At 37.6% G+C, this 22335-nt stretch overlaps 6 protein-coding genes across 13 annotated transcripts; 2 read left to right on the top strand and 4 right to left on the bottom strand.

Annotated features, from left to right (window-relative positions):
- Positions 1 to 236: 236 nt before the first annotated feature.
- LOC106430693 (serine/threonine-protein kinase BLUS1) lies at positions 237 to 4858 on the bottom strand. Of its 6 annotated transcripts, none has more exons than XM_048761630.1 (22): positions 4600 to 4858; positions 4256 to 4443; positions 3904 to 4158; positions 3706 to 3830; positions 3572 to 3616; positions 3405 to 3486; positions 3262 to 3330; positions 2994 to 3164; positions 2832 to 2897; positions 2649 to 2717; positions 2462 to 2560; positions 2264 to 2331; positions 1943 to 2146; positions 1746 to 1834; positions 1570 to 1655; positions 1422 to 1466; positions 1185 to 1316; positions 1061 to 1109; positions 917 to 981; positions 760 to 821; positions 612 to 663; positions 237 to 536 (listed from the first exon to the last, which is right to left on the bottom strand). In XM_048761630.1, exons 2-22 carry the CDS (start codon positions 4412 to 4414, stop codon positions 531 to 533), a joined length of 1998 nt encoding a protein of 665 aa, XP_048617587.1. In that variant the 5' UTR covers positions 4415 to 4443; positions 4600 to 4858; the 3' UTR covers positions 237 to 530. The 6 variants fall into 6 exon arrangements, with proteins under 6 accessions (XP_048617587.1, XP_048617586.1, XP_048617588.1 ...); XM_048761629.1 differs by having other exon boundaries at positions 1404 to 1466; XM_048761631.1 differs by having other exon boundaries at positions 917 to 969; positions 1570 to 1664.
- A 1369-nt stretch (positions 4859 to 6227) lies between these two features.
- BNAC06G40000D lies at positions 6228 to 6780 on the top strand. Its single transcript, XM_048761634.1, has one exon. The coding sequence runs from the start codon at positions 6274 to 6276 to the stop codon at positions 6556 to 6558; it is 285 nt and encodes a 94-aa protein (XP_048617591.1). The 5' UTR covers positions 6228 to 6273; the 3' UTR covers positions 6559 to 6780.
- Positions 6645 to 9478, bottom strand: LOC106430766 (wall-associated receptor kinase-like 22). The gene is made up of 3 exons (XM_013871562.3): positions 8300 to 9478; positions 8094 to 8216; positions 6645 to 8024 (listed from the first exon to the last, which is right to left on the bottom strand). Exons 1-3 carry the CDS (start codon positions 9270 to 9272, stop codon positions 6811 to 6813), a joined length of 2310 nt encoding a protein of 769 aa, XP_013727016.1. The 5' UTR covers positions 9273 to 9478; the 3' UTR covers positions 6645 to 6810.
- Positions 9479 to 9493: 15 nt separating this feature from the next.
- On the bottom strand, positions 9494 to 12428 carry LOC106430765 (wall-associated receptor kinase-like 10). 2 transcript variants are annotated; one of them, XM_048761633.1, is made up of 4 exons: positions 12322 to 12428; positions 11257 to 12159; positions 10993 to 11121; positions 9494 to 10899 (listed from the first exon to the last, which is right to left on the bottom strand). In XM_048761633.1, exons 2-4 carry the CDS (start codon positions 11846 to 11848, stop codon positions 9674 to 9676), a joined length of 1947 nt encoding a protein of 648 aa, XP_048617590.1. In that variant the 5' UTR covers positions 11849 to 12159; positions 12322 to 12428; the 3' UTR covers positions 9494 to 9673. The 2 variants fall into 2 exon arrangements, with proteins under 2 accessions (XP_048617590.1, XP_013727014.1); XM_013871560.3 differs by lacking the exon at positions 12322 to 12428 and having other exon boundaries at positions 11257 to 12315.
- Positions 12429 to 13069: 641 nt separating this feature from the next.
- LOC106430691 (nudix hydrolase 3) lies at positions 13070 to 18295 on the top strand. The gene is made up of 21 exons (XM_022705259.2): positions 13070 to 13730; positions 13940 to 14119; positions 14196 to 14273; positions 14388 to 14484; positions 14582 to 14712; positions 14915 to 14996; positions 15068 to 15154; positions 15258 to 15364; positions 15541 to 15712; positions 15794 to 16026; positions 16127 to 16208; positions 16353 to 16418; positions 16607 to 16684; positions 16767 to 16862; positions 16936 to 17042; positions 17113 to 17281; positions 17380 to 17463; positions 17563 to 17657; positions 17728 to 17818; positions 17904 to 18050; positions 18141 to 18295. The coding sequence occupies exons 1-21, from the start codon at positions 13666 to 13668 to the stop codon at positions 18192 to 18194; spliced, it is 2301 nt and encodes a 766-aa protein (XP_022560980.1). The 5' UTR covers positions 13070 to 13665; the 3' UTR covers positions 18195 to 18295.
- LOC106430692 (AP2-like ethylene-responsive transcription factor At1g79700) lies at positions 18285 to 21234 on the bottom strand. 2 transcript variants are annotated; one of them, XM_013871476.3, is made up of 8 exons: positions 20979 to 21234; positions 20800 to 20882; positions 20556 to 20564; positions 20232 to 20320; positions 19924 to 19997; positions 19798 to 19848; positions 19581 to 19657; positions 18285 to 18710 (listed from the first exon to the last, which is right to left on the bottom strand). In XM_013871476.3, exons 1-8 carry the CDS (start codon positions 21143 to 21145, stop codon positions 18334 to 18336), a joined length of 927 nt encoding a protein of 308 aa, XP_013726930.1. In that variant the 5' UTR covers positions 21146 to 21234; the 3' UTR covers positions 18285 to 18333. The 2 variants fall into 2 exon arrangements, with proteins under 2 accessions (XP_013726930.1, XP_048617594.1); XM_048761637.1 differs by lacking the exon at positions 20556 to 20564.
- Between the last annotated feature and the right edge of the window lie 1101 nt (positions 21235 to 22335).

The raw sequence follows: 22335 nt of genomic DNA on the forward strand, positions 1-22335 counted from the left end.
TTCTGTATGAACTAGAATTTGTTTCAGTTTTTAATATAACTTTTCTTCATAAATGTACATGCTCTATCGCTTATAAGAACATTAAAGAAAAGCAATTATGACTGAAAAAAGAATTCACGGATTGTGTGCTGGCCTATGAAGACACCGACGGTCGACAAGTCCTAGTTGTCCCATTGAGCTGGTGAGAGAGATGCATTCATTTACACTCATCCAAAACATACTTTTCCATCCGTTTATTAAACTCTTAAAATCTAATTCATCATATATTACGAAGATGCTTCTCCGTTACTCTTTTCGTATCAATATTACACAAATCATTATGTAACCATGGTTATAAAATAGCTACCATGGTACATATACTACACAGAGAGATAGTTGGGAGTGATGTACTCATGAATCAAATTACAAAACAAACTAAAAGCAAATCTTGCCTTCATTATATGTATTATATCTTATTGAAATACTTATTGCTGACGATGATACACACTTCTTATACTTAGCCACACATCTTTCTCAGGTTTCTTAGGAAATCAAACCTGTGAGATGTTTAAACAGGGAAGTATGAACTTCAGTAGTTGAGCTGAAAAGATTACAGACATGATGCAACTTACTTGGGCATGTTCGGTTTTGTACTTTTGAAGCTCTTCTTCTGCACAAATGAGCCTATGGACACACAAACAGAAAAAATAATATTTAGATTCTAAATTACAACCTGAAAAATAAGTATTTCAAAAAGAGGAGATTGTCAAAGTTACTTACCTCCATTGCAGGTCGGTTATGTCGTGGAGCAACTCTTTCTCTCTTTCGTGTGCTGCTTCAAGCTGTGATTCAATAGAAGAACAATCCTTTTGATATCCAATTTTGTTGGAAGAATATGATTCAGTAATTTTTACTTTTTTTAATGACGGTTACATACCATTGATTTCTCAGTAGGAGCTACACTAGGTTGGTGTAAGCCTCCTGGTTCACCTGAACATCCGTCTACATCGATTTTTTAAATCAAATCCGGTGGCAATAAAAATGTAATCAATCAGAAGGATGAATGGAGACAGAAATTAACCTGTCAGCTCTCTGTAGGTGAGTACTTTCATCATGTGCAGAATGTTCTCCTGTTTTTTTGGAGGATGTGAACTATGAAATATTTTTTTCAACTTTACTAGATATAAAGAAAGCAAAAGGCATACCCTTTCCAATATATTGGTTTGCAGAACTGGATACACAAGCGGGTAAACGTATGAGCTTGTTAGATTTGGTAAAGCAACATCAGATCCTGAAACAGAGGGAGGTAGAGAAGCAGCAGAATGTTGGCTGAGCACCTACATAACCACAAAAATGTTTTTTTTTTAACTCTTGAATGATGATAGACATCTTGATTATTTGTGTATGCAGCTGATAAGGCTGACCTCAATACTATTACCAACCTGCATGCTGTGACTCTTTTGCAAGATTGGAGATGGAACTACTACCTGATAAAGAGAAAGTGAATATGAATACAAATTAAAAAAAAACATGAGTGAACAAACATATAAACATTTTTTTCCCTCTTAAAACCATGAAAATGGAGGTTACCTTGTCGATGTCGAGATTTTCAGAAGTTACTTTAAAACGTCCTCTTTGCTGCACAACTGGCGGCTTTGATTTGTCTTCAGATTCATCTAGACTCGCTGACACATATACACCATTTAATTAATTATAAAAGTATTGATCCACAGGGATGTTTAAATTGGATTGAAATATATACTTACCTGCTGCTTTGGGTGGTTTAACAGCCATCTCTGCTGGTACTTCATCTCCTGGATGTGCCCCATTTTGAAGCTGATCTTGGGTTTTATCACTGGGAATTGACATACTAGCTTAGATTTAATCTCACTTACAGAGAACATGTATAGTCAATGAACCAAACAAAAGTCTTACAAAAAGCGGTGCATGTTAATGGACTAACCTGTCTCCCTTATTGACACAATTGCCTGCGGGAATCTCTGTTGGCTGATTGGTTGCGACAGATGTGGAATCCATTGGTTTCCCATTGCTTGCATGCATACTTGCCACAGTTGTATTATTTAATGATAGATCCTCATGACGGGGAGAGGAATATATATAGTTATCATAACTGGGGCTGGCAACACTTTCATCATCAGATTTATCCCTGGTCAACCAAAATATTGTTTGTTCAGTTTATACACCTTTACTTAGTTCTAGATAAGTAGTCAACAGAATGAAAATTCCAAATAGAGAACAACAGAACTAAAATTAGGAGAGAAACCTTGCGATACTTAGAGTTCGGTGAATCAGGGGTTGGGTATGCTTATTTGCCAGTTGACCAATATCCTCCTGCAGAGATTAGGTAATAAAGAACCCTTAAACATCGACAAAATAACAAATTTGGATAGAAAAAGGAAACATTTCGAGAATATCTAGAGATATGTACTCAAGAAAGCTGAGAAATATTTGTACAAGACACCTGAGTCTCCGGTTGCATATCATGTGAATCTAGAGCCTGCAACGAAGTTGTACTTTCAGATAAACTGCTCTCCGACAAGCCACAATCTATGTCCTGGATCTGGTGGAAATAAGAACATCATAATTTGAGGCACAGTGGAATTTGCAGTTGGCTACTTTTTATGGTCTAGAGGAGAGCAAGCTTATACCAATGAAGCTTGGGCTTTCATGTCATCGAGATTGAAGTTCCACCCACTGATACCTCTCTTATATTCATTCTGCATGTTACTATGACAATAGGTTAAAGGCCAAATACTCTGAAGAAGATTTGGAACTGAAAAGTTAAAAGATTTAAAGATCGATGGAGAAAGCCAAAACTGGAAAACACAAACCTGGGACAGTTCCTCCTTCTCCCCATCTGCCATTTTCTCTTGTGCAAGCATATCTTCTTCCTTTTTCTGTATAGAAAGAATATACCCATCAGTTCTTTCATAAGATGATGATTGATAATACTGAACAACTAAAGGATATCTACTTAGTTTTACATATTCAACCTTTATTGCCTGAACACGGTTAACAAGATCTGGTAACCCATCCAGAAGTTTCCGAGCAATGTAGTCGCTTGACCTCGCTTGCTTGAAAAAGGAATGCTTTAACAATTTTTTCGCAGATGGGCGTTTGGAAGGGTCTTTGACTAGACAACTGGCAATCATCTGCTTGAAAGACTGAAAATATCATGTAAAGAGGCAAAATTGAGATGTTAATAAGCCAAAAAAATCTGACCAAAATGTAAAGTATTGACTGAAACCAAAGAGTATATACCCTTGAAAACTTCCTGTCTCTTTCGTAATCCAGCCCTGGTGGTGCATTTTGCAAGGTCATAAGCAGAACCTGAAACCATATTTTATTTTAGAATTGAATTAAATATTTTGGAGCTGAATTCAAGATATGACGAGGCAATGAACCTTCATTGGTGGATACTTAGAGAAAGGAGCGTGTCCATGTGCAAGCTCTAGCCCGGTTATACCAAACGACCAAATATCAGCCCTGAAGATAGATGTTCCAAATAAGAAACACTATATGTACTCCTCCAGTAATGATATAAACTTTGATCATAGGAGGTTAAACTTACTTGAAGTCATAGCCATGTAACTGCTCCATGACTTCAGGTGCCATCCTGCGAAAGCAAGACACAATAGATCATGCACATGAGTACTAACTTCAAACTATTGAGGCGGAGAGTAGTTATCACCAGCGAGCACTAACCAGCAAGGCGTTCCAACAAACGTGTTCCTCGTCCGTTGCCTATCACCTGAATCAAATAGACAAGCAGATACACCAAAGTCTCCCAGCTTGATTGCACCACGAGCACCGAGCAGAATATTCCCCGCCTGAAACAAACGAAAGTCAAATATGAAGCCAATACATTTGATAATGAACAAGAGGACGTCCTGAACAACTGACTTTGACATCACGGTGAATGTGGCCGTGCTGATGAAGATAGTCCAAGCCCTTCAAGGCCTCACGGAGCATAGTAGCGATAATAACTTCCTCAAAGCCATCAGGATAAGCAGCTTTCAATATATGAAGGCAAGAGCCACCAGACATGTAAGGCATAACAACCCACAGATTGTGGTCACTGACGAAAGAGCAATGCGATTTCAACACATTGGGATGATCAACGAGCATCATCGTCTGCGCTTCACGAGATATATTGTTCTGCCAACAAACAAAAAGAAATAAATCGCAAAATCAGCTTTTAGTTAGCCACGACAAAGAATACTCAAATCGAAGAGAAATCAATCAATCAATCAACCAGGTCGCAGTTATCTCGTTCGAAATCGAGAATCTTAATAGCAACGACTTCGTCGAAAGGGATGCACAAGGCGCGATGCACTAGAGCGCTGCAGCCTTGGCCGATGACCTCGTAGATGGTGTAGTGCTCTGGCCCTATCGGATACTTCTTCTTCTCCATTGTGTGATCTCTTGTTGACAAAAACGATTCTGGAATCATAGATTTTACAATAAATTGTACGGTTAAAACTCAAACGCAGCTTGCAAAAAGTTGCTTAATATTAAATTAATCTACCGAATATATATGTATTTAGGGAAACAAATGAGATTCGAAAACGTAATCTCGAAGGAGAATTAAATCGTTACCGGGCAAATCACGGCATTGATTAGTGAGGAGTGTGAGAGGAAAGGAAAGAGATGGATCTCGTGATGATGAAGAATCCTCTTTTTTTTCTTCGTTGGATTTTCTATCGAAATTTTCTTGAGACAAAAAAAAAATAATGAAAGGAGAGACGGGGAGAGAGTGAGAATCGGATCGCCACTCGAAATGGGAGAGAGAGCTTTTTGTAGGGTTTGGTGGTGAATATTGGAATCCCGCCACTTTAGGTTCTCTTTCTCCTCCTTCCCTTCAAATTTCCTTATTTGTAAAAATCAATATTTTTTAAAAATATTATCCAGCTATTTTAAAAATATTATCCAGCTAAAAAGTAACTAACCGTCTAATGTTTCATTTTAATAGCCGGTTGAATCACTGGTTTTCTCCTGAACCAAATGAAACCGAGACGGTACTTCTGGATATTTTCTTTTTGTAGGCCATCAATTTGTCTAAACCAAACGAAACCGGTTTGCCTATGCTACTAGAACTAGAGACTAGAGAGGAGTAGTATCTCCGTGGTTCAACTTTTAATCTCGGAAAATCCGTGAAATTATGATAAAATATCTATTCACACTTTTATGTTTATACCTTCGAGAAGTACGTGATCATAACTTTGCATCTCTGCTCACATAAATTACCATTTCAACTACCATATGTCAAGTTGGACGTATCTAAAAACAATTTTTTTCCTTTCGATAGGTAAATTTTCAATGCCGATTATCGTAATAACCGTCTACATAGTCCATGAATGAATGATACTCGCAACAAATAGATAGCCCATTAGGGACCATACGAAGAGAATCATACACTGTAAGCGAGCTGAACAAATATATAGCCCATTAATAGCCCACTAAGATTTTATACAAAGAAAAACAAAACTCACCAGATGGACCCACTAGGGCCGGCCACTACTCACTTTACTAATGACATTAAATTAGCCTAACTTAACAAATCTTACAAGTCGGATTTATTGATTTATTTGTCGGGATTTAGCAATCAATTTCAGGCATTGACAATTTTTAAGTCACCAGGATACGGTATACAAATGTATAAATGTAAGTATGAATAGTCATGTAATGTCGGTCGAAAACTTAAAAGCCAGCTAGAATATAACAACAACCCCCACATGTTGAGAGCATTAATACAAGTTCACAAGTGAGTGGAATATAACTCGATTCCATCATAACACAACCTAACACGCTTTCTCTCTCTCTCTTTAAAAAATTTCTTTTTCTAATAAATTTCCTTAATTGTCGGTATTTGTAACGGACTATGTTCTTTTGAGCTCTCGACGTACCGCGTTTACCGGCCAATCGTCTCTTACTCTAGAGGCGTAACTCGACGAAGGCGAGATCTACAGTTTTGACAACGCCACGGTGACGAAGACAAAGCTTCTGCTATTTGGGGGAGCTAAACTAGGAGTTTTTTTTTCATTGTTGACGGAGGGAGCTGTAATCAGCTCTTCTTCATCTCCAGATCTCGAATCGGTTTGTAATCTCTTCGTCTGGTTTGATCTGTTTTCGTGATTTATTTGCGTCAAGTTTTGAGCTGACTTCAGATTCAATTATCTATATAGTTTAATAATTGTTTATGAACTCAAACACATTTGTCATTTCAGGTTGGTGTTTAAGCTAGAAGGATCAGTTTTTTTTTTTATTGAAGAAATGGTTCTTGATGGGATTGTGTCATCACCACTACGTAGGCCGCATGCGCTAAAGAAGCAATGGGAGGATTTGGGTAGCTTCTCCACTGTTTTCAGGAGGCATCGCTTCCTTTTAACAGCTATGCTCCTTTTGGCCTTCCTCTGCACCATCTACATCTACTTTGCCGTCACGTTAGGCGCTAGGCACTTGTCGTGTTCTGATATGACCGGGAAAGAGAAGGCGATCTGTCAAATGGAACACGTCCATGCCAGTTTCTCTAAAGGGAGGAAACTGAAATTCTTTTGAAGAGTGTCAGCCAAAGCTGATGCGCATTATAATGCAATGTGTGTGTGTAACAACAATAGCCTAAAGAAATGGCTTATGTTTAACCATAAATGTAAAACTTTTTGTATTGTATTATTTGATTGTGTCCCAAGATGATTCCACAAAAACATTGTATAAATGAATCTTTGTAATGGAATGTAATACTGAAAAGATTATCACACAATTAAAACAAACATTTTGGTACATCTTTGCAGTTTTATCAGATTCCATCAATCACCATGTTTGGTGAGGAGCCAGTGGTTCAACATCTAACTTGGGCGAGAGATCAAAGAGAGATGCTGGAGCAGTCATCTCCACGCTCCAAGAATCATCTATGTTGATTTCCATTTCCCTTTCTTCTTCTTCTTCTTCCTCTTCGAGAGTTACCTCTAGATCTTCAGGTGATGAACGGATCCTCTCAAGCTCAATGGATACCTCTCTCATGCTTGGTCGCTTCTTCCCTTTTAAGCTTAAACACCTTCTCGCAAGTTTCGCCACAGCTAACACTTGTTCTTGTTTGCACTCTTCTTTGATCCGAGAATCAACAATATCAAGAGCTCTGTTCTGTTTCATGGCTTCGTTGAAATGAGATGCAAGCCCTCTGTTTTCTTCAGACCGCATAACAGAAAACGATTTTTCTCCGGTTATAAGCTCAACCAAGACAACCCCGAAACTATAAACATCACTTTTATTCGTAAACTGGCTGGTCTGAAAGTACTCCGGATCCAAGTATCCGAAAGTACCTGCGACTAGAGTTGTCAAGTGAGTCTGATCTATGTTGATAGACCTCGAAGTACCAAAATCCGACACTTTGGCTCGATACTTCTCGTCCAAAAGTATGTTTGTGGTCTTGATATCTCTATGATAGACAGGAGTAGATGCAGCCGAGTGCAAGTAAGCAAGCGCTCCTGCAATCTCCCCAGCCATCCGCAAACGCACTTCCCAAGTCATTATGTAATCATCAGAATCATCGTGCAGCCGCTTGAATAAGTCTCCGTTTGGAATATGCTCATAAACCAAGATAGGAACCTCCGTCTCCAGACAACACCCCATGAGTTTCACGACGTTCCTATGGTTAATCTGCGAGAGAACACTGACTTCATTGATGAACTCCTCGACTTTGTCTTCATCCAAAACTTTAGATCTTTTCACAGCGACGATACGCCCATCTACCAGCATTCCTTTGTAGACCGTACCTTGACCTCCCTGCCCAAGAACTCTGTTCTTGTTAAAGCTATCCGTCGCCTTCTCGAGCTCTTTCGAGGTGAATATTTTTGATGTCTCCACATTACCTCCTTCTTGTGTGGTTAACTGTTGGTTTAACAACAAACCTCCGTTACGTTTAAAGAACTTCCTCTTCTGGATTATCTTTCTTCTCTTCTTGACGAACTTGATCAACCCCCATATCCCAAGAACCAAGAACAACAGCACCAAACCTAGAATAAGACCTGCACAATGACCCAAAAAAACAATTAAGATCACTCTTTGATCTGAACACAAAAACTCCATTGACTCACCTTGAATCACAGGCTTGATCTTCCCTGATTCCTTTGGCTCACACCTAAAAGAACCAGGGACATTCACACAAGTCTGTTCTCCACATCTGTTTCGTCCTTTTCCTTCCTCGCATTCATCAATGTCTTAACAACAATTACAAACAAACAAAAATGAGAATCAAATCAACAGATACGTTACTGACTAGCCAATCAGATGAAGATCTTACCAACACATCCACCAGGAAGATAAGGATTCCCTCTATAACCAATATTGTTACAATAACAGTTACTGTAACCAAACCCAGAGAAGTAACCATACTCGCAAACACAGCTCGGTGCGCTCGTGTAGATCCCAGTTTCCGTCAAGTTCACACACCCCACTGGATCCCTTAACCGAGAATCAAAGAACCACCCAAGCTCAACCACACTAAACCCTTTACTATAAACCTCCTCCGCCTCTGTAACATTCGCCGGAGAATAAGTCTCGTTCGTCAAGAACGCAACTTTACAGTCGTCCCCTCCACCGGAGCTTTCTAGGCCAATGCCGATCACTTGCGGTTTATCCGCCGTAATCACCGCCTGACAACATCTGTAACCGCCGCAGATCTTGTCTGAACGACTCTTGTTCTTGTTGTCCCTCCCGTCGCAGCTCGATTCGCATCCTATGATCTGAGATTCGATGTTGGTAACCAACGCTCTGGCGTCGCAGCCTACCGAGACGAGACGGTTCGTCTCTGTGATGAAAAAGGGGCTTCCTTTGCCGGTGAGGTTCAAAGGAGGAGGCTTTACGGCGGGTTGTTGAGAACAGCCGGAGGAAGTCACCGGAGATTTGATGTGGACGACGCCGTATGAAGTGTCGATGCTGTTTCGGAGAGTGATGGTTACTAACTCTCTGTTGATCTTTGAGAGGAACGGAGCTAGGAGGTTACCGGAGCTGGATGTGGTGGTGGTGTTACAGACAACCTCGTACCAGTCGTTGAGGTAACAGTGTTTCTGTCCGATACCGAACGGGAAAGGAATCGAGATTCCTCCACAGGTTCTATTACAAGAACTTGTAGAAGAGTTGATGTTTTGAGCTGTTCTTATCAAAGAAGGGCCATTGAAGACGAAGAGAGTAAGGAGAGAGAGTGGGATACAAAAGAAAAGTCTCTCTCTCTTCATTTTCTTAGATTTTTTTTTTTTGGTTTTCAGTTTTTTCATTTTTTTCGTAATGATTTTTTGTATGAGAGCTAACAATCATTTGAGCCGCTTCGCTGGATGAGAGTTTCATGGAAGCAAGCTATGCATAAAATAAGATCACACAGGGAACAACTTGTCAACGGTTACGGTGATGGGTTTAATCTTTATAATTATATTATCTCAACTGATTAATGAATATGGAAATAAAGTCAACTATGCCCAAAAAAGGAAACAAAGTCAACTAACCAAACCAAAACACCATCGAAAAGTTGATTATCTGCCTCGAAAGTTGAGAAACGAGATCCTTTATTACACAACTTGGAGACCTTAATAAAAAGTACATTCAGACTCACTCACACACGAGCATCAGAATACAACATAAAAGCAAAGATATATGAGACTATGGTGGTGGTAGGCGACTTTTACCGAGTTTGAAGAGGAAACAAAGGTTCAGTATCTGACAATGACGATGTAGCGACACTGTTTTGAGAAGCTGGAGCGGTGACAGCCACGTTAGTCCATGAACTTTCCCCTATGCTAACTTCCACAACTCTTTTGTTTTTGTCTTCGGTAACGTACTCATGCGACTGCGTGTCTTCAGACGACCCACGGATTTTCTCTAATTCCATGGACACTTCTCTCATGCTTGGTCTTTTTTTCCTTTTCATGTTCAAACACGTCCTCGCAATATCCGCCGCTGCAGTGACTTGGTTCAGGTTGCATCCATCTCTTATTCGTGGATCGATAATGTCAAAGAGTTTGTCCTCTTTCATTGCAAGAGTGAAATAACTTGACAATGTCCTGTTTTCTTGAGACCGCAAGAAAGAAAACGGCTTTTCTCCGGTGATAAGCTCCACGAGAACGACTCCAAAGCTATAAACATCACTCTTGTCTGTGAATTGGCTAGACTGGAAATACTCTGGATCCATATAGCCCGCCGTACCTGAAACCACGGTTGTTAAGTGGGTATGATCCACTGTTACCGATCTTGAGGTTCCAAAATCAGACACCTTGGCTCGATACTTCTCATCCAACATTATGTTTGTAGACTTGACGTCTCGGTGATAGATTGGAAACGATGCAGACGAGTGCAAGTATGAGAGAGATCCTGCAACATCGATAGCAATGCGGAGACGCAATTCCCAAGTAGCCATCATAATATCACCAAACTCATCATGAAGATGTTCGAAAAGGTTACCGTTAGGAATGAACTCGTAGACGAGAACTGGGACATGTGTCTCAAGGCAACATCCCAAGAGTTTCACGATGTTCCTGTGGTTGATCTGGGAAAGAATGACAACTTCGTTGATGAACTCTTCCAACTTGTCCTCGTCCACGACTTTAGATTTTTTCACCGCGTCAATTCTACCGTCGACCAGCATCCCTTTGTACACGGTACCTTGACCACCTTGTCCAAGTATTCTGTTTAAGCTGAAGTTCTCGGTGGCCTTTTCCAGCTCCTTTGAGGTATACACTTTCGTAGTTTCAACGTTGCCTTGCGTTGAAGTTAATTGTTGCTGCAACAATAAGCCTCCATTACGTTTGAAAAACTTCTTCTTTTGGTTTAACCTTCTTTGCTTTCTAATAAATCTGTATGCCAAGTATATTCCAGCAACAAAGATCAATGACCCAAAACTCGAACCAACCCCTGCAACACACACAAAAGAAAGAAAAGAAACATTGTATATATCGTTTTGGATATATAATAAAATAAATGTGGATCAAAATTTTACATGATTACCTATTGCAATTACTGGCCGTCGTTGATTTTCGTAAACACACTTAAAGCCGCCCTGCAAATTGACACAAGTTCCGTCTGTACAACGCACGGGACCATACTTGTCTTTTCCTTCTAGGCATTCATTAACATCTGGTTTAGAAAATAATGAAACTGAAATCAAATGATGACCCCATAGCGTTTTTGTTTAGACAGCTTCACATATGTTTGCTTTGGTCATCATAGAAGATTAGAATAGAAACATGAAGTAGTAACACAATCACTAACCTTTGCATCCGCCAACAACATATGGGTCGCCTCTGTAACCGTCAGTGCATTCACATATTCCATAGGTTGAAAAGCGAGAATAATTGTCGCATGTACAATTTATTCCATCTTGGTTTTCGCTTGCTTGTCTGTACTCTGTCTTAGTATGGCATCCCAGAGAGTCGAAAAAAGAAGGATTCGACGTACTGATGAGCCATACCAGCAAAACCGTAGCATTTCCTTCAGAATGAATCCTTTGAGCATCAGAACCATTTGACAAAAGGTAGGCCTCGTCTGTTAAGAAGGCAACTTTGCACCCTCCTGACGTTGTCGTGGTGTTATCTATTCTGACACCAACAATCTGTGGACGTCCACTAGGGATCTTTGCCGCACAGCATCCAATACCGCTGCATCTTTTTTCGTCCGCAATGCTCCTTTTTCTACAAAACTCGGCGTCGGCGCTATAATCTGTAATACACTCGTCTAGTGCAAGAAAATCTTGAGTAGGTGTATGGTTTTTTTTGCCGCATCTAGATTTGCACCCCGCTATGCTTGGCTCGACATTTGTTAACGTTGCTGTGATGCCACAACCAGCCGCTATCAGGGTATTCATAGGACCAAGGTAAAAAGGGGTACCAGTCAAATTCAAAAGTGATTCAAGCTCTTCTTCTCCATCGCTTGAACATCCCTTTGAAGCTATTGAATGTTTTATACGAATTGAATATGGAGGAGTAATCTTCACAACTTCCTTGTCAATTACGGAAAGAACGGGGACGGGCTTCTTTGAAGCTGAAAGAGAGGCATTAAGATTACATTTAATTTCGTACCATGAATTGAGATAGCAGCCCTCCCCGATTCCAAATGGGTGCGGGATGTCGATTTCTCCACACCGACTAGGACAAGTTGATCTGGAAACGGGGAGATCTGCAAGATTCAGCAAAAGTAGCAGAGGTAAGAGAATCCAAAGAAAATAAGTTCTCATGTTTATGATGCCTGTTGCTTTTTTCCTGAGTGTTTACTTGGTAAGATGCTTAGATGCATAGACGGATTTTCTAAGGTATATGCGAGGAGAAAGTTTGCGTTTACTTGGAAACAGCAAAGAGGTCTTGGTCTTCGTTATCTCTTTCTCAATCAGCTAAGCTGTAAGGTGTAGATAATTCCAGGCATCAACACACCTTTTTTTTTATCAACACAAATGTAGAAGTCTCCGGAAAGAATCCAAAAGTTTGAACACTACGTCTACAGCTTCCTTTAATTTGCATGTATTGTTATCTTCTTAATTAGGGATAACGACAGTTACTAGTTTTTTGTTGTTCTTGTGGTGTTGTTTATTAGCAATAATGAACTTAGAAAAGTCGCAACTTGTCTCAGCCGCCAGTATGCCTTTGATATCTGAGTGTAGCTGCGCACTTCCGCAGAAAGCCGAGTGGTTGAACAAATATGAACGCTAATTAGATCACTCAAAGTGTGATGAATGTGCATGTGTTGCGCTTTGTATATATGGCTGCATGCTCGCTGACTGCATGCTCGACTCTTTCAAATGAATTACAACATTTAAATTATATAATCCTTCCTGCAAAATTAATTGTTTTAAAGTGACGTACTAACAATTTATTTTTATACTAACAAATTTCCTTTTTTTTTTTTGAAACAATACTAACAAATTTCCACAAGAAGAATTTAAAATAAAGTTTAAAACAATTAGTATATATTGTTTGTTTGATAAATATATTACTAAATAATCAAAATACAATAACCAAAATAATATTTTCATATTTTTTTGTATAACATTTATTATCATTTTTGGAAAATAATAGTAAATTATAATAACATATATATATTTACAGTGGTACTTTTTGTTCATCAATGATTTTAAAATATGATATTATTATTAAATAATACTATTAATTTTATTTATATTTCAATTTAATTTATTTAGTTTTATTTTGCCCCCAATAAAACTAGAGAAAACTAAGTCCTTTGCTGGATCATATCATACTTCCCAACATATTTCCGAGAAACTTTAAGTTAAAAAAAAACATATTTCCGAGAAACTTCCGGCAACACATTCACATCGGAACTTTCCGAGTATATTCCTACAACTTGCTTATGTTCCCGGAAAGTTCTCAAAAATTTGTCAATATTTTTCTGACCAAAAAGATTCTCTGGAAAAATTCATCGGCGTTCATACACTTTTCCTGTAGTGTAATGATTTGCATCATGACTTTATAAACTCATATTGAAACCAATAAAGTAAAGTCTTATAAATAAATAAAACTAAGTCTTTCGCTTATTCTGCAAGTATGCAAAGTACGTCACTCCTTTCAGTTTTTGTATTTGACGGAGAGACTTCGTCTTGTATAAATAATTTAGGTAATGTGTTTATTTCATTACGGACAGTCACGAAGGAGATAGAGAGAGATAGAAGCTATGGTGGAAGAGCACTTCGACGTTCTGACCAATTCCGGAGAGAAGACCGGTGTGTCCAAACCCAGGCATGTCTGCTTTTCCCTTTCTTTTTAGATAAAAAAATACATAAATATATTCGTACTAGAAGTGATTTGGACCATTGCTAACGTTTACGTCTTTCCTTGGAAACAGTCTACGTCTTCCTTTATGTTTTTTGTTTGGTTTGATGCTTCGTTGACCTGTTATCTAAAATCAAATTGTCTTTTTTGTCACACCGTGTCCTTCTTCATTATAGGTCAAAGGTTCACCGAGATGGAGATTACCATCGTGCAGTTAATGTCTGGATCTTTGTGGAGAGCACTCAAGAACTGGTTCTCCAACGCCGCTCTGATGATAAAGATTCTTGGCCTGGTCGATGGGACATCTCAAGTGCTGGTCATATCTCAGCTGGTGATCCATCTCTTATATCGGCACAGTAAGATAAATCTGATTCTTCATTGCCTTTATTTGAGGCCATTTTACTAAAGTTGCTGTCTAATTTTTTTGTGTAGGCGAGAGCTGGAAGAGGAGCTAGGCATAAAACTCCCAAAGGATGCATTTGAAAAGTTATTCGTCTTTCTTCAAGAATGGTTTGTTTTAAAATTCAACTTTCTTGTCTTATGTGATGCTATGTTCTCTCTCTCTTTATATCTTGTCTCAGGTAGATATTCTTATGTTGCTTTTTCTTTTGTGTGCTTTTACAGTGTCCTAAACGATGGGAAATTCATAAACAATCAGTTCAATGATGTGTATCTTGTTACAGTTCTGCATCCAATCCCATTAGAAGCCTTTACTCTTCAAGTGAGATTTTTTTTCCTTTTACAAAGTTGTAAGTTTTAGTGATAATTAGGATTCTCAAAGTCCTCACTATTTCGTTTTTTTCTCTTATATATATTAGAAAGAGGAAGTCTCTGCTGTAAAATACATACCTTATGAAGAATACAGAAACCTTCTGGCCAAGAAAGATCCTGGTTATGTGCCTTATGATCTAAATGGATATGGAAAACTATTCCACATAATCAGACAGAGGTACACATAAACTCTTATTAGTCTTTCCTGAGTAATTTCTTTTTCCGTTTCTGGTCATCTCTGATATAGTGATATATACCATGATATGTACTAACAACATCAAAAGACAATTTTTCGTTACATATCCATCGCTGAGCTAAAGGTTTTTTTTTTATAGAAAGTTCTTATCTTACAAAGAGTGTTTCTTCTGAGTTTGTTGCAGGTGTCAAGTGAATACTGAGGCTCGTAGCTTATCTCTGCAGAAGCAACTCCAGAGATATTCTCCTGTCACCCTAGAAGCAAATGTATTAACTTGTCACATATATTAACGTGATTTATTTGTTTCCACAAAACTCAGCTTTTCTTGACTATGCAGTTGACAGAACTCTGTGAGGCAGATCAGAAAGCGCTTGGTCTAATCATGAAGGCTGCAAAAGTTATTGACGATATTTTCTATGAACAGGTTTTGTAGATTTGTAGTCTGAATTTTCTGTTCTGTTTGTGAACATTAGATCTCATGGCTGAAATTAAACTAAATTAGATAAGTTGTATGTTATCCTAAACAGCTTTGGCACAGCAATCCAGCTCTAAGAGATTGGCTTAAGGAGCATGCTGATGCATCAGAACTGGACAAATTAAAATGGAAATACTTCCTGATCAACAAAAGTCCATGGTGAGTATCATTGAACTGGATTTTGTTACAGCAAGGTTTCTGTTAATACAAGTTGCAAAAGATGTTGTTGTCATGAACATAATTCATTTAACAGATTGAAATTGATGTGTTTACCTCATGACAATTAGGAGAGATCAGTACAAGAGATTGATGTTTAGTTTCACATTAATTTGTAGGTCGTCTTTGGATGAAAATGAACCATACTTGAGTACGGCTGATTCAGCTGTAAAGTTTATTCCTGAAGCAACGAAACGTATTGATGGCTGGAAGGGTATTGAATATAGAGCAGCCTTTCCTGTGACTAAACCACCTGGTGCCAATTTCTACCCTCCTGATATGGATAAAATGGTACACATTTTCACAATGTTTGATGTTTGTTTTCCATTTTTTGTAACCCATGGTAAGAAATGTGTTTCGAAAATCTTATAGGAGTTCACCTCATGGCTCAGTAGTCTCACGGAAGAGCAAAAGCGTGCTGCAACAGGATTTTTCAGTGTTATAAAAAGGCGAAGTGAAGCTAATTTAGATGCTTCTCTATCTGACCATCTCTCTGACTCTAATTCGGATCTGTATAGTATTCCCTATTCAGAGATATATCGACCTTTCCTCACAAAAGCCTCTGAACTTTTGCAAAAAGCTGGAGACTTGGTCACTTCCCAGAGGTATAATATCATACAGTTTCTTGTCTTTACCATAATAAAAGATATTTTCCCATTCGAGTGGCTTTCTGTATTGAAAGACTACATAATGTTTTTTCCATAGTTTGAAGAAGCTGCTGCACAGCAAAGCTGAAGCCTTCCTTTCAAATGACTACTATGAGTCAGACATTGCATGGATGGACTTGGTACCTCTTCTTTGCCCATTCATGTTCATAGATAAGTAGTGTTTCATAAGAGTTAGAAGAGGATTGTTCTTTGGCTATTTTATTATCAAGTCTGCAATTTCTTGTCTGGGAGATTGTCATTCACACCTCTATCAACTTATGTAGGATTCAAAGTTGGATATTACCATTGGTCCATATGAGACATACGAAGATGAAATTTTTGGCTACAAGGTAAGAATCTCCATTAATCTTCCTCTTGCAGTGATCTACTTGTTCTTATAGTCACAATCCTAGCGTTTAGCTTTGCATTTGTACAATAACGGTCTCCTTGCAACTCCTTTAACCATTTGAATTTTAACTTACATTATGTTCTTTGCATGATATCTCTCTCTCTAATCTGTATCTATTTTTCATCGCAGGCTTCATTTGAAGCCTTCATCGGTATTAAAGATGATAAAGCCACAGCAGATCTGAAACTCTTTGGTGACAATCTAAAGGTACATTCCTCTAGATTTGCAAATTCAATCAATACATTTTCCATTGTCTCTGAGTTCATGTTTCATTTTCACTTTCTGATAGCTATTGGAAGACAATCTCCCGCTTGACAGTGTGTACAAATCAAAAGATGTGTCTGCTGCTCCTATTCGGGTCATCCAGTTAATTTACAATTCCGGAGTAAGTATCCACCTAGTAATGATCCGAGAGCCATGCCTTGTCTTTTATTTAGCTTGTTTCTTGATTGTGACAGGATGTGAACGGTCCTCAGACTGTTGCTTTCAATTTGCCCAATGATGAGAAAATTGTCAAAGAAAGAGGAACATCAATGGTTATGCTCAAAAACGTTCAAGAAGCAAAGTAATGTCCCCTCTTCATGTTTCACCTACAAAACGCATTACTTCTTACTAAGCCTTTTTTTATTTTCCAGGTTTGAACATATTCTAAAGCCTATAGCTGAAATCATCATCAGCAAGGAACAACGAGGATTTGTTGATTTTGAATCTTTCTTCACTCACACCATTTGCCATGAGTGTTGCCATGGTATTGGTCCGCATAGCATAACACTCCCTGATGGTCGAACCTCTTCAGTGAGAAAGGTTTTACTTCCTTTCTTAAAGAATCTTATGTACTAGCCACAAAAACAACTTGTAGTTTAATATTTTTTGTGTCCCTTGTCTTTTCATTTGACTCAAAGGAACTGCAAGACGTTTATTCTGCAGTGGAAGAAGCAAAGGCAGATATAGTTGGTCTTTGGGCACTAATGTTTCTCATCACCAAGGTCTATAATCATCTTTATTAGTTAACGAATCTCTAGTATCTGTTTTCTAACTCAATTGAACCACTGTTTCATGTTCTATTTCTGTATGGGAATCAACAGGGTCTGCTTTCAAAGAGCATGGAGGAGAGTATGTATGTTTCTTTCCTAGCTGGATGCTTTCGATCCATCCGGTTTGGTCTCACAGAAGCTCATGGGTAATGCAATGATAATATTAAATAATCCCTGCCTTGTACACTCCATCATAACTATCTCCTCTGGCTTCAGGAAAGGGCAAGCGTTACAATTTAACTGGTTATATGAGAAAGGAGCCTTTGTTTTCCATGAGGACTCTACATTCTCAGTTGATTTCACTAAGGTATCCCATCTAAGTTCTTGATTTATTCCATGAGTACTTTCTGATTCTTCATATCCAAAATCTTAAAGTTCTTCTGCATTTATAGATAGAAGATGCAGTTGAGAGTTTGAGCCGTGAGATACTCACGATTCAAGGAAGAGGTGACAAAAACGCAGCAACATTGCTTTTAAATAAGTACTGCACCATCACAGGGCCATTGAAAACCGCTCTGGAGAAGCTTGAGAGCGTTAAGGTACAGTCTCTTTAACAGAATAATAGTATTAATACATATTAAACATTTACAAATAAATAATCTGCGTTCATGGTTTGTTTGTGTGTTTAGGTACCAGTTGATATAACTCCGACATTTCCATTAGCAGATGCGTTGTTGAACTAAGATCTTGTCTCAAGCAATGTTTCAGTTTGTGTCTGTAGTTGAAAGAACAATCTTATGTGGTGTTGTGTTTTTATAATAAAGTTGGGTAGCTTTACCGCCAAGAAATCATTTTTTTGATGCATAACATAGTACCATACGATCAAGACCAATAATCAAACTCGTTACATAAACCAGGGCTTATGAAAGAACTAAAACCACCGAAGATAACGTCTTCCTCCGTCGCTGACTTGCCGGAATCCTGACACTCGAAATACGTCTGGATGTCGTCTGGGAAGCTCCGGCGAGATTGAATAGCTTCAGGCGGCGTAGACGGTTCGGTTACCTCCTCTGTTTTCGTAAAATTGTTATCATCCGACGATGTTTGATCGTTTGGTGATTCTGGACTTGCGGCGGCGTTGGGTTTCTTCGTTGCCGGTAAGTCTAGATAACGGCTGACGTCGAAGTTGGTAACGGCGTTAAGTCCACGGTACTCTATTGCCGCTATGTCGTATGCTCTGGCTGCTTCTTCTTGCGTAGCTGCACGTGACCATGGTTTAAAATGAACAAAATCAAAACATTTGCGTATAGAGCGTAATTTCACATAACTTCTATCCCACTGATATAAATCGCTTTTTATTCGTATTAAACTTTCCCGATATGCTAAGTGGATATCTATCACGTATTTGCCTAATATAGTAATGTATGCATGTTCTGTGACCGACTGTGATCCATAGGAAACTAAACATTATCTTTTTTTTTTTAATTTATTCGACCTCTAACACACTGAATAAAAATAATTCAGAAACAATTGACATATGTTACTAGATTTTTAAAAAAAATGTTATTTATAAATATTATTGTTGAGGTTTCGATATATAACAACCCAAACAAAAAATGGACCTGCTCCAAGTGAATAAATTTGCCAATAAAGTTAGATGAGCAACTTGAAAAGTTAAAAAACAAAATAATAAATAGCTTGAGTAAGTAGATAGATGGGTTTGGTGATCTAGTTCCCAACCAACAAGATTTGATCTCTCTTAAAGGTTCATAGACAGTGAACCCGTATATCAAGCAAGTCCCCTCCCCCAACATACTTGTTTTTATACCTTAGATATTCTTTGGAGATCTTTATCTTTCTATGAGATCTACCATATGCATTCGTTCTTTCTATATCAGTTTTAATTCTATCAAATCTAGTTTCTCTGTGTATATATATATGAAAAATTATGTCAGGGTCTAAGTACTTTTGTAGTAGTAGCCCACTTAAAGGATAACCAATACTAATCCCAAATTTTAGGACTTGAATCTGCTAAGATGAGTTTTATAAACTAAACCAGGAATTTACAATTTTCATAAAATATTACTAGAAAAAGGAACATATAGTAAAGGATAAATGCGATTACATACCGTATGTTCCAAGGTATAGATATTTATTACCAAACACCCTTCCAATGCGAGCTTCCCATCTCCCATTATGGTGATGCCTGCAAGATTCATGCTTCAACAACTTTTGTATATACTATAATAATCTTTTGAAACTTATTTAACCGGCCATTATTCTTTTAATATTGGAGTAGTTAATCTAATATGACTATTTGATTATTTTATATTGAACTTCTATTACCTTGCAACGCCTCTGTATTTTGAAACACCACGAGAAAACCCACTACTTTTCCTACACCCAAATAATGATAGCAATGTAGTTATAAAACTATGTTTAATCAGTTTGACACAGTTGAGTGATTTTTACCTTCTCAAAGATCCTATGTACTCTTCCTTGGAGTGGGCTTCCATTTCTTTGACGTCTTCTTCGTAAGTAGACAACTAAAAATTTCACCAGAACACTTCAACTAATTTAAAATAACTAATGATAACATTTCAATGAAGAAATTAATTTAACATTGCATTACACGTACATGCATGTTTCTTTTTTTTTTGAACAACATACATGCATGTTTCTTGAGTTCTAAAAACTAGCAGGCGAGACATTAGTGATTTTTAACTCTTAATTAGAATTTTGTTTTAAGAAAGTAAAAATGGGATTAGGAGAAAAATTACAGGGAAGTTCAAGAGTGTGTCTCTTCCCCAATACTTCAATGCCGCTAAGTCATAGGCACGTGCTGCTGCTTCTTCTTCGTCATATGCTCCTATCCATAGAACCATATATATTAGTTTCTTAATACGAGTATACAATAAGGTTCTTCTAAATAATTTTTCTATAATATATACAAATACGGATAGCGTTGGACCCAGAAAGAACAGCTAATAATTCATTCTTTAATTGATAACTACATCACACATGTATATGGAGACTTTTTTCATCACTTTGTCGACGAGTAATTAAAAAGAAAAAGTGATGGAAAAAAGAAGAAAAAATCTCACCTAGATAAACTGTACTTGATGAGTCAGCATTCATCATCCATTGCACATCACCATCATCAAAATACCCCAAAATTAGAAAAAGAAACAAAAAAATAAAAATAAAATAAAATCAAGAACTGTGAGTGAAGGACGGAGTCTGTTTCCGACATCATAGGAATCAAATCTAAGACCGTGAACTAACTAACTAAAACTCTCTGTTAAGGCATACGTATAATGATGTATGTGTGTAGGTATCGATACAAACCTTGACGTCCTTTCTTGGTCTGCGTCTCGTTCCAGCTGTTCTTATCCCACAAATGCGCTTCGTATCTCCCTGTCCATCTATGCCTACTCAACAGGAAAATTTTAAAATGATCAAATAAAGAAAATTACCAACAACAAAAGGGAAGGTGTAGAACAACGTCGTCGTTCGAGGTTTAGAACCTTGTCACGCCTCTGTGGGAGGAGCTGCGTTGCGGAGGAGCGTTTTGAGGCGGCGACTTCCGTTTGCGTTTGCATTTAAAAACCACTGGCGACGCAGACGCAGTGGCTGTTTTATCGATAGTTTCGTCCTCGATGATCTTCTTGTTCCGTTGAGAGAGTTTTGCCATTACCGGTGAAAGAGAGGAATGAAAGAGCAGAGACAATTGTGTTAATGAGAAAGAAAGATAGTTGGGAATGGTTGAGTATTTATATTAGATTTATTTCGTTTCTTTTAAAAAAAATCAGCAATAATGCATAATTGATTTATATATGCTACCATTTTTATCATTTTTCCTAACTAAATTGGTTATTAAACACCATAAATAAATTCTCAAAATAGAAATGAAAAATTTCTTCAAGTTGATTATGACTTGCAAATGTATATAACGCTTTGTCTTGTCATTACAATTAAGTTTATTTCGTTTCTTTTTAAAAAATCAGCAATAATGCATAATTGATTTATATATGCTATCATTTTTCCTAACTAAATTGGTTATTAAACACCATAAATAAGTTCTCAGAATTGATTATGACTTGCAAATGTATATAACGCTTTGTCTTGTCATTACAATTTAAGGTTTAACACGTGGAAGGATCTACTTAGCTAAGGGAAAGATTGGAGATAGTAGGCAAGCAAAATTGGTTGCCTCAATATTGATCTCTTCATGGTTGATCTACTTCTTGGTCGGCCCATGAGGGATGTGATGCCAAAGAGCAAGAAACTTTCTTATATATTTTTTTTTGAAAAATTAAAAAAAGCTGGAATATTTGTTCAGTTAAATATTTGAATATATTTACTTGTCAGTCTTTAACACATATATTCATATATACTCTTGTCATTAGAAAAAAAAAAATATAATGGTTTTGGGAACAACATCTCATGCAAACACACATTAACTAACACACACAACTATATTATATAATTTTATCATGGACCAAACTATTGTACTTAGATATGAGTGATCGTATATAATAAATTTCATAACTCCGAAACTGTTATCTGTTTTCTTAATATTTAGTATGGACAAAAGTCACATTTTGTTAAATTTAATGTGACTACTACCTGCCCCCAAATCTTGTTGCATGTGGAAGGAATTGTCAACAGTTATGGTAAAGTTTGTCAATTAGAGAGTACAATTTTACCAACTATAATCAGCCTCTGAATTAATTTGGCAGTGACAGGTAAAAATTATCTGTGCGATTGGGAATTTTTTCATTCATATCTGAAAATATAAATATTCTATCTCGCATAGTTTGGATTTGTCTAAATAAACTTTACCGATTATATTTTATTTACCGCATAGCTGAGAAAAAAAAA

This window comes from Brassica napus, chromosome C6 (assembly GCF_020379485.1).
Source record: "Brassica napus cultivar Da-Ae chromosome C6, Da-Ae, whole genome shotgun sequence".
NCBI classification, from domain to species: domain Eukaryota; kingdom Viridiplantae; phylum Streptophyta; class Magnoliopsida; order Brassicales; family Brassicaceae; genus Brassica; species Brassica napus.